At 46.8% G+C, this 15,576-nt stretch overlaps 1 protein-coding gene across 18 annotated transcripts in view; it reads left to right on the plus strand.

The window, feature by feature from the left end:
- Ssdp (Sequence-specific single-stranded DNA-binding protein) overlaps positions 1 to 15,576 on the plus strand; it is an 876,306-nt gene that overhangs the window by 94,413 nt on the left and 766,317 nt on the right. For all 18 annotated transcript variants that reach the window (XR_008407936.1, XR_008407935.1, XM_053785328.1 and 15 more), the window contains exon 3: positions 138 to 199. Coding sequence is in view for 16 of the 18 variants with exons in the window: in XM_053785328.1 (XP_053641303.1) it covers positions 138 to 199 (62 nt within the window). In the remaining 2 variants the exon portion in view is untranslated. The remainder of the gene's footprint in view (positions 1 to 137; positions 200 to 15,576) is intronic.

Consider the following 15,576-nt stretch of genomic DNA (forward strand, 5'->3'; position numbering starts at 1 on the left):
GCGAAACGTTTCATCAATAAAGATACCCAACTGTTGCATGTGTCTTCATGTATCATCAACTTGTCGGTATTTTATACCATTTTCAACGTAACTGTTTTCCTTTACAGAAACTAATGTGTTGTTTTCTGTGTTTGCAGATAAGATGGGAGAAAAATATAACATTAGGGGAGCCGCCGGGGTTTCTACATTCGTGGTGGTGGTGAGTATTATCAGCACTCTTATTCCAGCAGAGTGTGAACCAGTGAACCAGTGAGTGTGAACGAGTGCACCAGTGAGAGTGAACCAGTGAGTGTGAACGAGTGAGAGTGGGCGAGTATGTGAATATGGATATGAAGACTCATCATGAAAGACAAGAATTTTGATATAAGTAAACAGTTTCGGACTATTTGGCGAGTCGTGGTTTCGGGGGCGGGGACCCATGAAATCGACTCCAGGTAGGTAGCGTGCGCCAGGATGTGAGAAGGGTGGACTGTGGCCAGATTGCTTTAGAAAGATAAGTGAGCAAACACTAGAACATATTTATTAGAAAAGTTTCGGTCCTAGGACCGAAACGTTTTCTAATATGTCCTAGTGTTTGCTCACGTGTCTTTCTAAACAAGCTTGCCAATATCTAATATCAAAGTTTATACCATACTGTGGATAGATAAGTAGATAGTATGGTTGGATACATAAACACGAATTCAGTATAATGCAGTCCTTTATTGGCCACGTTTCGCCCATACAGTGGGCTTTATCAAGACACAGATCTACCTGGCTGAAGAGTACACGAGTATATGGGTGGAGAATGCTGGATAGGTTGAATTTGAAACTGACTTGCACGGGATGGGCGAGAAATCCAACTTATCCTGCATTCTCCACCTGACTACACTATATATACTCATATACTCTTTACCCAGGTGTCCTTAGTCGTTCTGGCACTCGGGCTGCGGCCTGAGCGCCAGGAATGGCTCAGTTGGAGTTGAAAGAGTAACCGTGCCCTCACCATAGGGCTGTAAACTGGACACCACTTGTACCAACTCTGACACTCCTTCGAAAGCCACTGTTGGGTCACCACATGGAGAAGACCCGGGCCAGGACACGTCCTGGCGAACCTTCCTGTACTTGTTTAGCCAGGTAGATCTGTTTGTGACTTGCTAAAGCCCACTGTGTCGGCGAAACAAAGTCAACAAAGGATCGCATTACACTGCATCTGTGTTTAATTTTCCATCGTGTCGGTATTTTATACTTTTTATCTCTAGATAGTATGATTGATGTGGAAAAAGACAATGTATAGTTCAGGACATTTATTAAAGTATACGTTTAGCCACGAGTGGATTCTTCAGGTGGAAGGTCGCGAGGGTCGCGAAATTCCGCCTGACTCCTGCCAGTACATATACTCGCTTCTTAGTTATCTCTGTGTATTAGGACTGAAGAAGTCACTCGTGGTGAAACGTTTCCTTTAATAAATGTCCTGAACTGTACATAAGTGTCTTTTTCTACATTTGCCGGTATTACCATACTATTTCTCAGTATGGTTGAGGGCGAGGCACCTCCTATCTCCTTTTCCCTCCTCCGCTTTCCTTCAGCCTATCTGTTTTTGTCTGCAGACGAGAGAAGTCTTAACATGTACCAAACAGTTACTGGAGTATAAATGGAATACAAGAGTTTTGCTAGGCCTATGGCTCATCGGCTGCACGTTGTTTCATTAAAACTTTCAGGGGAATAACAATGAAGCTGGAAGCACCAAGTTTTAAGTTAGATAAATTTAGATTTAGAAAGGACATAGGTTTGTACTGGCATGAAACAGTCTTCCGAGTAAGGTAATAGAGACTGAGACCTTGAGCAGCTTTAAAAAGAGAGTGAACAAAGATATAAGTGAGAAAGGCTGGGTCTGATTCGTACCCGAGGTGAAAATTTGACATGTACAGCATCTGGGTATCTTCATCGTAGACGCTTCGCCATCCAGTGGCTTTATCAATACAAATTCATGGACATAATTGGAAGACAGTCCCTCAGCCTTGGAGTTTGTGAGAAGAGCACCGTAGTCGTGAAGATTCTTCACGACTACGGTGCTAATAGCTACAAAATTGTGCTATTAAAATAATTGTAATATTTTAGCCAGTATCGAAACAATGGTAGTTACTAGTATTATCAGCATTACCTGTTATTACGAACACAGGTAATGTTAATGGCCTGCTGACCTGGTCGTAATGGGTTTGGAGTGAAAATAAACACAGCAGTATTTAACTTATATTTTCCTTCACCAAATGTTTATATACAAATATGTACACTACGTACAAGAATGGTGTATAGGTGTACCACACGGCGATAGAGACAAAGACAGCAGCCTGAGAGAGAGAACCGTGCTTAAACCAGCTAGAGGCGAATCTGGCAAATGCTGACCAAGAGTGATACCACATCGTCTCAGCACTTGCTGGGCTCGTCTGTGATTGGTCACTGAACCAAGCTACTGATTTAACGATGGGGCCCCTAAGATCGTTAAACCCTTAGCACTCGGTTTGCTGGTTGGGAGGCAGTCTATATGGGAGTGTGTACATACGCCGAATAAAGTAACGTACTCTTTGCATGCCACACCTGTAGTAACTAACATGACTGTAGTAGCAGTTGTAGTAACGGTGATGCGACTGTGGTAGCAGTTGTAGTAACGGTGATGCGACTGTGGTAGCAGTTGTAAACTGGTAGTAGTGATGTGACGTCGTAATGCTATAGTATCCACAGTGATTAAGATCAGATTTGAGGAAATATCCATGACCAAACCAGCCATAGAAGACGGAGTTTCAACACCGTACCACACCCACCCAAACAACACAAGACAGGATCAGTTAGTGGTATCATTATCCACAGGAACGTTAAAGTAGTGAGAGTACGGTAGTGTTACCTCCAACCATCACTACGTCGCTAGTCAACTCAGTATATCCAGTTTGCAGATAAAATCTATATTATATAAAAGTGCTTTGTCATCATCGTTGTTGTTCACTTGAGCAGACTCTGATGTAGTTTACTTCAGCAGACTCTGATGCAGTTTACTTCAGCAGACTCTGATGTAGTTTACTTCAGCAGACTCTGATGTAGTTTACTTCAGCAGACTCTGATGCAGTTTACTTCAGCAGACTCTGATGTAGTTTACTTCAGCAGACTCTGATGTAGTTTACTTCAGCAGACTCTGATGTAGTTTACTTCAGCAGACTCTGATGCAGTTTACTTCGGCAGACTCTGATGTAGTTTACTTCAGCAGACTCTGATGCAGTTTACTTCAGCAGACTCTGATGCAGTTTACTTCAGCAGACTCTGATGTAGTTTACTTCAGCAGACTCTGATGCAGTTTACTTCAGCAGACTCTGATGTAGTTTACTTCAGCAGACTCTGATGTAGTTTACTTCAGCAGACTCTGATGTAGTTTACTTCAGCAGACTCTGATGCAGTTTACTTCAGCAGACTCTGATGTAGTTTACTTCAGCAGACTCTGATGCAGTTTACTTCAGCAGACTCTGATGCAGTTTACTTCAGCAGACTCTGATGTAGTTTACTTCAGCAGACTCTGATGCAGTTTACTTCAGCAGACTCTGATGCAGTTTACTTCAGCAGACTCTGATGCAGTTTACTTCAGCAAACTCTGATGCAGTTTACTTCAGCAGACTCTGATGTAGTTTACTTCAGCAGACTCTGATGTAGTTTACTTCAGCAGACTCTGATGTAGTTTACTTCAGCAGACTCTGATGTAGTTTACTTCAGCAGACTCTGATGTAGTTTACTTCAGCAGACTCTGATGCAGTTTACTTCAGCAGACTCTGATGTAGTTTACTTCAGCAGACTCTGATGTAGTTTACTTCAGCAGACTCTGATGTAGTTTACTTCAGCAGACTCTGATGTAGTTTACTTCAGCAGACTCTGATGTAGTTTACTTCAGCAAACTCTGATGTAGTTTACTTCAGCAAACTCTGATGTAGTTTACTTCAGCAAACTCTGATGTAGTTTACTTCAGCAGACTCTGATGTAGTTTACTTCAGCAAACTCTGATGTAGTTTACTTCAGCAAACTCTGATGTAGTTTACTTCAGCAAACTCTGAGGTTTATTTGTTGAATTGCTGGTTTAGTCATAGTAATGAGTGCTGGTTAAGTATTGGCAGGAGTGTCCACTAATAGTGCTCACAGTAATAACTTGGTGATAAAATGCTTTTATTATGCTCGTTAAACTGTGTTCACGGTAAACTTTTGTCGTCCACAGTAAGCATAAAGTGTCATGCGTGTATGCTCGTTATTGTACTCATCTATTTTTATTTGCGGGGTTCGAGACTTAGCTCTTAATCTCGTTTCCTAAGCTACTTCTAGGCTGGAGTACTGCCGTACTCTAACAGCTCCGTTCAAGGCATGCGAAATTCCAGACATGGAGAATATGTAGAGAGCTTTCACTCCTCGCATAGATTCAGTCAGTTAAGCACCCAAATTACTGGGAACGTTTGAAGTACTTCGATCTGTACTCCTTGGAAGGTAGGCGAGAGTGGTACACTATAATCGACACCTGGAAATTTCTAGAAGATTTGGTCCCAAATCTGCCCACACACAAATCGTTCCCTTTGATATACCTTTGAATACCCATGAAAGTAAGAAACTTGGCTGACTGTAAAATAACTTCACGTTAACAGCAACAGCCTGGTTGAATAGACACTCAACAAAGAAAAAACTTGGCAGTGTCGGGGCTGTTAGGATATGAAAACATACGAACTCGGTCCCATTTCACAAAAATATGTCATAGATATACCACTTCCTCATCTGTTTCATTCAAGAATTCTATGTCTCGAGAGTACAGTAATTCCTGACATCCCTGTGGCTCATCTGTGTCTTTAGCTTCCACCTTTGTGCCCCTGTTCTTGGTCCTTGCACTTGTAACTCTCTCTTCATATCTGTCTTACCAAATCCTCTTAGAATTTTGTAGGTCGTAAACGTATTTCTTGCCATCTTTCTCTCCAAGTCGTCAGGCTTACGAAATTAAGCCTTACCTATCTCACTCGTAGAACATTCTTTGTTCGAAGACTCGTCTGGTTTCATACCTTTACACCTTTTCGAATTCGTGCACATGCATAATCAGATATTAACTCTGTTAAGCCGGACATATATTGTACATATGGTTTAGAACGACACGTAAGCAGACACTAAGACATACCAGAAAACATTTCGGTCCCGGGACTAAAACGTTTTCTAATACATATGTCCTGGTGTTTGCTTACGTATCTTTCTAAACCAATTTGTTGGTATCCATTTTCAAGTTTTACACCAGAGTGTACATATATCTCAAGGGTGTAAGGTGTAGCATCTCCTACTGCTACACCTCCCAGAGGATTTTTTAAGGTCCCTGAATGATGTTCCAGGGTTTGTTGGCTTGTCACTGTCAACGAGTATGTTCACTGGTGTACCACTGGACACAAACGTACCATAGTAAACATTGCATGTCACATTGGTCACACGTTAGGCGTGCTAAAGCAAGCGTCCCACAGCGGACACCGGCGCGGCCTGCAACACTTATTGATCTACGTTAATAATGCATGGGAATTTTATCCCTGTGACCCCGTGCTGAGCTACCCTCCACTGCTGACTCACTCTGGCCACACTGAGGGACGCACCATGGCCACACTGAGGAGTCTGGCCATACTGAGGACGCATCATGACCAGAGTAAAGGAGGACGCCCCACGGTCACATTAACTAAGGGACTCACTCTGGCCACATTGAGGACGAACCATGGCCACAAGAACAGAGGACGCACCATGGCCACATTAACTGAGTGACTCTGGCCACACTGAGGACTCATTCTAGCCACATTAACTGATGACTCATTCTCGCCACACTAACTGAGGATTCACTCGTGCCATTCTACCTGGGGACTGTGTCCAGTGTAGACTCACCGTGGCCACACTGACTGGGGACTCACCGTGGCCACACTGACTAGAGACTCACCGTGGCCACACGGACTAGGGATTCACTGTGGTCACACTGACGGGACTCACCCTGGCTACACGGACTGGAGATTCACCCTGGCTTTACTGACTGGGGACTCACCCTGGCCTTACTGGGGACTCACCCTGGCCACACTGACTGGGGACTCACCCTGGCCACACTGACTGGGGACTTACCATGGCCACACTGACTGGGGATTCACCATGGCCACATTGACTGGGAACTCACCATGGCCACACTGACTGGGGACTCACCATGGCCACACTGACTGGGGACTCACCATGGCCATGGTAAAAGTGGTGGAAATATAAGGCAGAGTATAAACGAGTGTTGTGGCGCCGTAACAACATTAACATTGATTATACTCAGTGTGACCAGGCGCTGTGTGCTCACCTAGTTGTGCTTGCAGGGGACGATGCATAGCTCCTGGCCCCACTTCTTAACTCTTGTAGGTCGTTTTCATTGATTTCTTGCCTTCAGGGCAACGATCATAGCCACTTCTGAAACTGTGTATAGGGATTGTCTCCACTACCTCGTCATCTGATATGTACCATTTACTTTTCACTTTCTGAGCTGTGTCTGCTGGAGTTGAATTCAAGCATTTGGTACCGTATTTCAGCTTTACCTTCATACTTCAGCTGGTGGATCCCGCCTCTCCTGTCGTCAAAACATTCTCAACCTCACCTTGACAGTATATAAGTCTCCAGTCTTTGCTTCTGTTTCACATTGTTCCAGACTATGGAGCAGAGCTTTTCTCCAGGCTGAGAGACTGACCACCTCAAAACTACGTCTACCAGGGTGATGGGCTGATTGCATCGTCATTACATGTCTACTGCTTCTGCTGCCTTCTCTGTAGGCTAAACATTTCGGAATAAGGACACAATTCAGTTATTCCACTGTGGAAAAATTAATGAATTTAGAACTAGACCAGAGTATAAAACGAACTCAAATCGCTCAATAGAGAAGATGGTGCCAGATCAACCGGGCTGTAGCGGATATGTGGGCCACCGGGCCGTCAAAAGTAACGGCCTGGTTAACCAGGCAGTCATCAGAGATACTTGGCCCAGGACCGTGCCGTAGGAGTAGAACTTTCGAAATAGGTCACAGGTAAATTAATGGTAAGAAGTTATTACGTGCTGCGAAGGTGCTGAGAGGGAGAGGTCTGTGACTGTGATGGTGTGGAGCAAGGTGGTCAGTCCCTCAGCCTGGAGAAGAGTTCAGCCATATGGTCTGGAACGATATGAATCTGAAGCATAAGAATGAAGTCTTAAATACTGTCGAAGGTGAGGTGGAAGGTGTCGAAGACAGCGATTGCGTTATCCAGATGCCCAGCGATTGTTTAATCACTGAGGAGGTCAACATCCGACGAACACCCACCTCAGAATACACTTTAATTTTTCCTTAACGACACCCCCCCCCCCCGTCCTTCCCTCTTCCGTCACGGGTATCACCGCCAGGTTAATCAGTCACCTATGCCTTATATTGCCTGACCATGGTATTTTATTATAAGATATTAAGTCGTACATAAATAGTATACAGTACCGACAAGATGAATTAGGACTAATATACAACATCTGGGAGGGCGAAACGTCTACAAATAAAGATACCCAGATGTTGTACATGTGTCTCATTCTTTATCAAGATATAAAGTCTGTAGATGAATGGTTCAGAGAACCGACATGTTGATAAATTAGACACATGCGCAACTCTTGGGTATCTTTATTGAGGAAACGTTTCGCCACACAGTGGCTTCATCAGTCCATACATAGGAATTCTTCGCTTGCCTAATTCTTGGGCACAACCTACTTCCACATTGAACAAATGTGACACCACCTATGACTGCTGCACCTCTCCTGCCATACGGTTTATAAGCTGCTTCTCCGCTCATCTGCCGTATTCTACTCAAGATTGATGGACTGAACACATCGACTCAAGGTTGAGGGACTGATTACCTCATTCTCCTCCTGTTCTTCAAGTTTCTCCTATGTATGGACTGATGAAGCCACTGTGTGGCGAAACGTTTCCTCAATAAAGATACCCAAGAGTTGCGCATGTGTCTAATTTATCAAGATATAAAGTCACTGACTCTTAATACTTATAAGAACACAAGAACATAAGAACGCAGGAACACTGCAGAAGGCCTACTGGCCCATGCGAGGCAGGTCCAAGTCTCCTACCGGCTTAAGCCAATGCACCCAACCTAGTCAGGTCAGGTCACATTGACTTAAGGGAGGAACACGGCAACCGACCTGGTAGCACAAGCTATCAAGTCTAACTCACACCCACCCACATCTACTCATAAGAACATAAGAACGAAGGAACACTGCAGAAGGCCTACTGGCCCATGCGAGGCAGGTCCAAGTCTCCTACCGGCTTAAGCCAATGCACCCAACCTAGTCAGGTCAGGTCACATTGACTTAAGGGAGGAAACATTATCCAACCTATTTTTAAAGCTACACAACGTTCTGGCCTCTATAACTGTACTTGGGAGTTTGTTCCACTCATCCACAACTCTATTACCAAACCAGTACTTTCCTATATCCTTCCTGAATCTGAATTTTTCTAACTTAAAACCATTGCTGCGAGTCCTGTCTAGGCTAGATATTTTCAGCACACTATTTACATCCCCTTTATTTATTCCTGTCTTCCATTTATACACCTCAATCATATCCCCCCTAATTCTACGTCTTTCTAGAGAGTGCAGTTTCAGGGCCCTTAGTCTATCCTCATAGGGAAGGTTTCTGATACATGGGATCAGCTTTGTCATCCTCCTTTGTACATTTTCCAGAGAATTTATATCCATTCTGTAATACGGTGACCAAAACTGTGCAGCATAATCTAAATGAGGCCTAACCAAGGATGTATAGAGTTGTTAGGTAAGACACATATGCAACAGTTAGGTATCTTATACCATTTTAATGTTCAATCTGTCAGACACTGCAACAGAAGGGTATCTTGGTACAGACCTGCAATCAACTTCGACAACTTCCACTAGTGAGAGGGGCTGGATTTGAGAGGGACCTGACCTTTCAACATCTGAGTTCTTACCTCTCCTAGTGGCCTACGTCTCACCTCTTGGCGCTATAAATAAGCTCCATCCTGTCACTTTTTCTCCATATTGTTTCATACTATGGAACAATGCTCTTCTCCAGACTGAGGGACTGACCACCTCAAAACTTTAAGGGTGATGGACTGATTACATCGTCTTCAAGTATCTTCTGCTTCTATCAACTTTTCTGTACTTGACTGAAGAAGCCTACTGTGTAGGCGAAACGTTTCATAATAAAGATACCTAACTGTTGATGAGAGTAAGACACATGTGCAACATCTGGGTATCTTTATTGTAGACGTTTCGCCATCCAGTGGCTTTATCAATACAAATTCTAGGACATAACTTGAAGACAGTAGAACTATGTACAGAAAATGAGGTAATCAGTCCCTCAACCTAGGAGTAGGTGCGAACAGCACCATAGTCGTGGAGATTCTGAAGCAGAAGAAAGAATCCTGGCGCTTATATAGTAACGTCAGGTGTAGCAGACGAGGGCATATTCACTGGTAGGCGGGATTCCCCAGTGGAAGTAGGTCCTTCCCAAAGAGATGGGTTAGTTGTAGAGGTAGTTGTCGTAGTCGTGAAGGTTATGTACATGTCCTCAGAATTAAGATTCCATGATTACCTCATTTTCTGTACATACCTAACTGTTGCATATGTGTCTTACCTAACAACCTGTCGGTATTTTATACCATTTTAATGTTCAACATGTATAGAGTTGAAGAACAACCTCTTAGTGCACTTTTTGCAGGCTCGATTTTCACTTGGATTGTTGTACATCGTGTACTCTACAATAATGTTAAAAATAACTTATTTGAGTTTTCACCATTAACAATTAGGGAGGGCAAAACTAGCGTGAAAGTTTTAAATGGTAGTGTTAATAAGTACTTACAGCCTCACCAACAGCAGTTGCATTAGCCTAATGAACTATAAATATGTCCACAAAAAATGTTGATTTTTGCACAAATCTGGTCACTTTATATTGCTGTGGAGGACATTAAAAGTATAGAAAGTAGGAATGAGGAGGGAGGAAGAGGAGGAAGGAGGAGAGGACGAAGATGAGGAGGTTGGGGGTAAGGAGGAGGGGATAGGGTTCTTATAAGTGGGTGGGTGTGAGTTGGACCTACTGACTTGGGCCAGTAGGTCTGATGCAGTGCTCTTTCCTTCTTAAATGATGTGACATGAACCTAACTAGCTTAGCCGCTAGGTGACTTGGACCTGCCTAGCATGGGCCAGTAGGCCTGCTGCAGTGCTCCCTTCTTATGTTTTTATAAGGATGATGGATTAGGGACGGAGAGGAAAAGGATGAGGAGGGAGGGAGAGATGAGAGGTGTGTTGGATCATACATCATGGTGGTAGAGGAGAGTGAAGACGAAGCCAACAAGTTTGCTAGCACTGGTCGTTAGCTGCCAGGATAAACACCTCTTGACCCGCCTGAAATTTCACCCGAGGTCATATTGATCTGTCGGGCACCGGGGCACGGGCCATCTTTAAGACGTGTACGGGCGGGTGTGGGCGGGTAACGGCCGCCCATACCTTGTGGGAAACTTTCCCACCTCCACACACATGATATGTTAAATTTATTGATCATATGTGTTATATTTGTTGATGGTTCAGGGACCACAAACTCTGTTGCTTTGCCTCAGACCAGAAGAGACCTAAATTGGCAGTGCAGATTTACAAAAATCAGAAGAAAAATACGGGAATTTAAACAACATTTTGTAAGGTATTGTAAATAATATATAATACTGACAAGTTGATAAGTAAGACACATGTGAAAGCACCAGCAATCCTGCTAGAGTGCAAAACTTTTGACAGGATTCAGGAAGACGTAGTCAGAATAAAGAGGAACCTTGTATACTGCGCGTGTGTATACAAGAACAGGTATGTTAATACCGACAGATTGTGCCAAAAAGACAAGTATGCACAATTAAAACATTTGTTGAAGGAGACTTCACCACTTGTGACTTTGTCACTTCTTATTATGATTGATAAATCTGCAAGGGGCGAAACGTCTCTTTCAGTAAATGTCTTGACTGTGCATGTATGTGTTATTCACACTTAGTGGTAGTGCTCTGCCTGGATAGTTGGTGTCTGCCATCCTCCTGCCTGGATACTTTGTGTCTGCCATCCTCCTGCCTGGATACTTTGTGTCTGCCATCCTCCTGCCTGGATACTTTGTGTCTGCCATCCTCCTGCCTGGATACTTTGTGTCTGCCATCCTCCTGCCTGGATACTTTGTGTCTGCCATCCTCCTGCCTGGATACTTTGTGTCTGCCATCCTCCTGCCTGGATACTTTGTGTCTGCCATCCTCCTGCCTGGATAGTTGGTGTCTGCCATCCTCCTGCCTGGATACTTTGTGTCTGCCATCCTCCTGCCTGGATACTTTGTGTCTGCCATCCTCCTGCCTGGATACTTTGTGTCTGCCATCCTCCTGCCTGGATAGTTGGTGTCTGCCATCCTCCTGCCTGGATACTTTGTGTCTGCCATCCTCCTGCCTGGATACTTTGTGTCTGCCATCCTCCTGCCTGGATACTTTGTGTCTGCCATCCTCCTGCCTGGATACTTTGTGTCTGCCATCCTCCTGCCTGGATACTTTGTGTCTGCCATCCTCCTGCCTGGATAGTTGGTGTCTGCCATCCTCCTGCCTGGATAGTTGGTGTCTGTCATCCTCCTGCCTGGATAGTTGGTGTCTGCCATCCTCCTGCCTGGATAGTTGGTGTCTGCCATCCTCCTGCCTGGATACTTGGTGTCTGCCATCCTCCTGCCTGGATAGTTAGTGTCTGTCATCCTCCTGCCTAGATACTTAGTGTCTGCCATCCCCCTGCCTGGATAGCTGGTGTCTGCCATCCTCCTGCCTGGATAGTTGGTGTCTGCCATACTCCTGCCTGGATACTTTGTGTCTGCCATCCTCCTGCCTGGATACTTTGTGTCTGCCATCATCCTGCCTGGATAGTTGGTGTCTGCCATCCTCCTGCCTGGATAATTGGTGTCTGCCATCCTCCTGCCTGGATAGTTGGTGTCTGCCATACTCCTGCCTGGATAGTTGGTGTCTGTCATCCTCCTGCCTAGATACTTAGTGTCTGCCATCCCCCTGCCTGGATAGCTGGTGTCTGCCATCCTCCTGCCTGGATAGTTGGTGTCTGCCATCCTCCTGACTGGATAGTTGGTGTCTGCCATCCTCCTGCCTGGATAGTTGGTGTCTGCCATCCTCCTGCCTGGATAGTTGGTGTCTGCCATCCTCCTGCCTGGATAGTTGGTGTCTGCCATCCTCCTGCCTGGATAGTTGGTGTCTGCCATCCTCCTGCCTGGATAGTTGGTGTCTGCCATCCTCCAGCCTGGAGAGTTGGTGTCTGCCATCCTCCTGCCTGGATAGTTGGTGTCTGCCATCCTCCTGCCTGGATACTTAGTGTCTGCCATCCCCCTACCTGGATAGCTGGTGTCTGCCATCCTCCTGCCTGGATAGTTGGTGTCTGCCATCCTCCTGCCTGGATAGTTGGTGTCTGCCATCCTCCTGCCTGGATACTTGGTGTCTGCCATCCTCCTGCCTGGATAGTTGGTGTCTGCCATCCTCCTGCCTGGATACTTGGTGTCTGCCATCCTCCTGCCTGGATAGTTGGTGTCTGTCATCCTCCTGCCTAGATACTTAGTGTCTGCCATCCCTCTGCCTGGATAGCTGGTGTCTGCCATCCTCCTGCCTGGATAGTTGGTGTCTGCCATCCTCCTGCCTGGATAGTTGGTGTCTGCCATCCTCCTGCCTGGATAGTTGGTGTCTGCCATCCTCCTGCCTGGATAGTTGGTGTCTGCCATCCCCCTGTCTGGATAGTTGGTGTCTGCTATCCTCCTGCCTGGATAGTTGGTGTCTGTCATCCTCCTGCCTAGATACTTAGTGTCTGCCATCCCCTTGTCTGGATAGCTGGTGTCTGCCATCCTCCTGCCTGGATAGTTGGTGTCTGCCATCCTCCTGCCTGGATAGTTGGTGTCTGCCATCCTCCTGCCTGGATAGTTGGTGTCTGCCATCCTCCTGCCTGGATAGTTGGTGTCTGCCATCCTCCTGCCTGGATAGTTGGTGTCTGTCATCCTCCTGCCTAGATACTTAGTGTCTGCCATCCCCTTGTCTGGATAGCTGGTGTCTGCCATCCTCCTGCCTGGATAGTTGGTGTCTGCCATCCTCCTGCCTGGATAGTTGGTGTCTGCCATCCTCCTGCCTGGATAGTTGGTGTCTGCCATCCTCCTGCCTGGATAGTTGGTGTCTGCCATCCTCCTGCCTGGATAGTTGGTGTCTGCCATCCTCCTGCCTGGATAGTTGGTGTCTGCCATCCTCCTGCCTGGATAGTTGGTGTCTGTCATCCTCCTGCCTGGATAGTTGGTGTCTGCCATCCTCCTGCCTGGATAGTTGGTGTCTGCCATCCTCCTGCCTGGATAGTTGGTGTCTGTCATCCTGCCTGGATAGTTGGTGTCTGCCATCTTCCTGCCTAGATACTTAGTGTCTGCCATCCCCCTGTCTGGATAGTTGGTGTCTGTCATCCTGCCTGGATAGTTGGTGTCTGTCATCCTCCTGCCTAGATACTTAGTGTCTGCCATCCCCCTGTCTGGATAGTTGGTGTCTGCCATCCTCCTGCCTAGATACTTAGTGTCTGCCATCCCCCTGTCTGGATAGTTGGTGTCTGCCATCCTCCTGCCTAGATACTTAGTGCCTGCCATCCCCCTGTCTGGATAGTTGGTGTCTGCCATCCTCCTGCCTGGATAGTTGGTGTCTGTCATCCTCCTGCCTGGATAGTTGGTGTCTGCCATCCTCCTGCCTGGATAGTTGGTGTCTGCCATCCTCCTGCCTGGATACTTGGTGTCTGTCATCCTCCTGTCTGGATAGTTGGTGTCTGCCATCCTCCTGCCTGGATAGTTGGTGTCTGTCATCCTCCTGCCTGGATAGTTGGTGTCTGCCATCCTCCTGCCTGGATAGTTGGTGTCTGCCATCCTCCTGCCTGGATAGTTGGTGTCTGCCATCCTCCTGTCTGGATAGTTGGTGTCTGCCATCCTCCTGCCTGGATAATTGGTGTCTGTCATCCTCCTGCCTGGATAGTTAGTGTCTGCCATCCTCCTGCCTGGATAGTTGGTGTCTGTCATCCTCCTGCCTGGATAGTTGGTGTCTGTCATCCTCCTGCCTGGATAGTTGGTGTCTGCCATCCTCCTGCCTGGATAGTTGGTGTCTGCCATCCTCCTGCCTGGATAGTTGGTGTCTGCCATCCTCCTGCCTGGATAGTTGGTGTCTGTCATCCTCATGCCTGGATAGTTGGTGTCTGCCATCCTCCTGCCTGGATAGTTGATGTCTGTCATCCTCCTGCCTGGATAGTTGGTGTCTGTTATCCTCCTGCCTGGATAGTTGGTGTCTGCCATCCTCCTGCCTGGATAGTTGGTGTCTGCCATCCTCCTGCCTGGATAGTTGGTGTCTGCCATCCTCCTGCCTGGATAGTTACTGTATGCCATCCTCCTGCCTGGAGAGTTGGTGTCCGCCATCCTCCTGTCTGGATAGTTAGTGTCTGCCATCCTCCTGCCTGGAGAGTTGGTGTCTGTCATCCTCCTGCCTGGATAGTTGGTGTCTGCCATCCTCCTGCCTGGATAGTTGGTGTCTGCCATCCTCCTGCCTGGATAGTTGGTGTCTGTCATCCTGCCTGGATAGTTGGTGTCTGCCATCTTCCTGCCTAGATACTTAGTGTCTGCCATCCCCCTGTCTGGATAGTTGGTGTCTGTCATCCTGCCTGGATAGTTGGTGTCTGTCATCCTCCTGCCTAGATACTTAGTGTCTGCCATCCCCCTGTCTGGATAGTTGGTGTCTGCCATCCTCCTGCCTAGATACTTAGTGTCTGCCATCCCCCTGTCTGGATAGTTGGTGTCTGCCATCCTCCTGCCTAGATACTTAGTGCCTGCCATCCCCCTGTCTGGATAGTTGGTGTCTGCCATCCTCCTGCCTGGATAGTTGGTGTCTGTCATCCTCCTGCCTGGATAGTTGGTGTCTGCCATCCTCCTGCCTGGATAGTTGGTGTCTGCCATCCTCCTGCCTGGATACTTGGTGTCTGTCATCCTCCTGCCTGGATAGTTGGTGTCTGCCATCCTCCTGCCTAGATACTTAGTGTCTGCCATCCCCCTGTCTGGATAGTTGGTGTCTGCCATCCTCCTGCCTGGATAGTTGGTGTCTGTCATCCTCCTGCCTGGATAGTTGGTGTCTGCCATCCTCCTGCCTGGATAGTTGGTGTCTGCCATCCTCCTGCCTGGATAGTTGGTGTCTGCCATCCTCCTGTCTGGATAGTTGGTGTCTGCCATCCTCCTGCCTGGATAATTGGTGTCTGTCATCCTCCTGCCTGGATAGTTGGTGTCTGCCATCCTCCTGCCTGGATAGTTGGTGTCTGTCATCCTCCTGCCTGGATAGTTGGTGTCTGTCATCCTCCTGCCTGGATAGTTGGTGTCTGCCATCCTCCTGCCTGGATAGTTGGTGTCTGCCATCCTCCTGCCTGGATAGTTGGTGTCTGCCATCCTCCTGCCTGGATAGTTGGTGTCTGTCATCCTCATGCCTGGATAGTT

Source organism: Cherax quadricarinatus, chromosome 35, assembly GCF_038502225.1.
Source record: "Cherax quadricarinatus isolate ZL_2023a chromosome 35, ASM3850222v1, whole genome shotgun sequence".
Taxonomy (NCBI): domain Eukaryota; kingdom Metazoa; phylum Arthropoda; class Malacostraca; order Decapoda; family Parastacidae; genus Cherax; species Cherax quadricarinatus.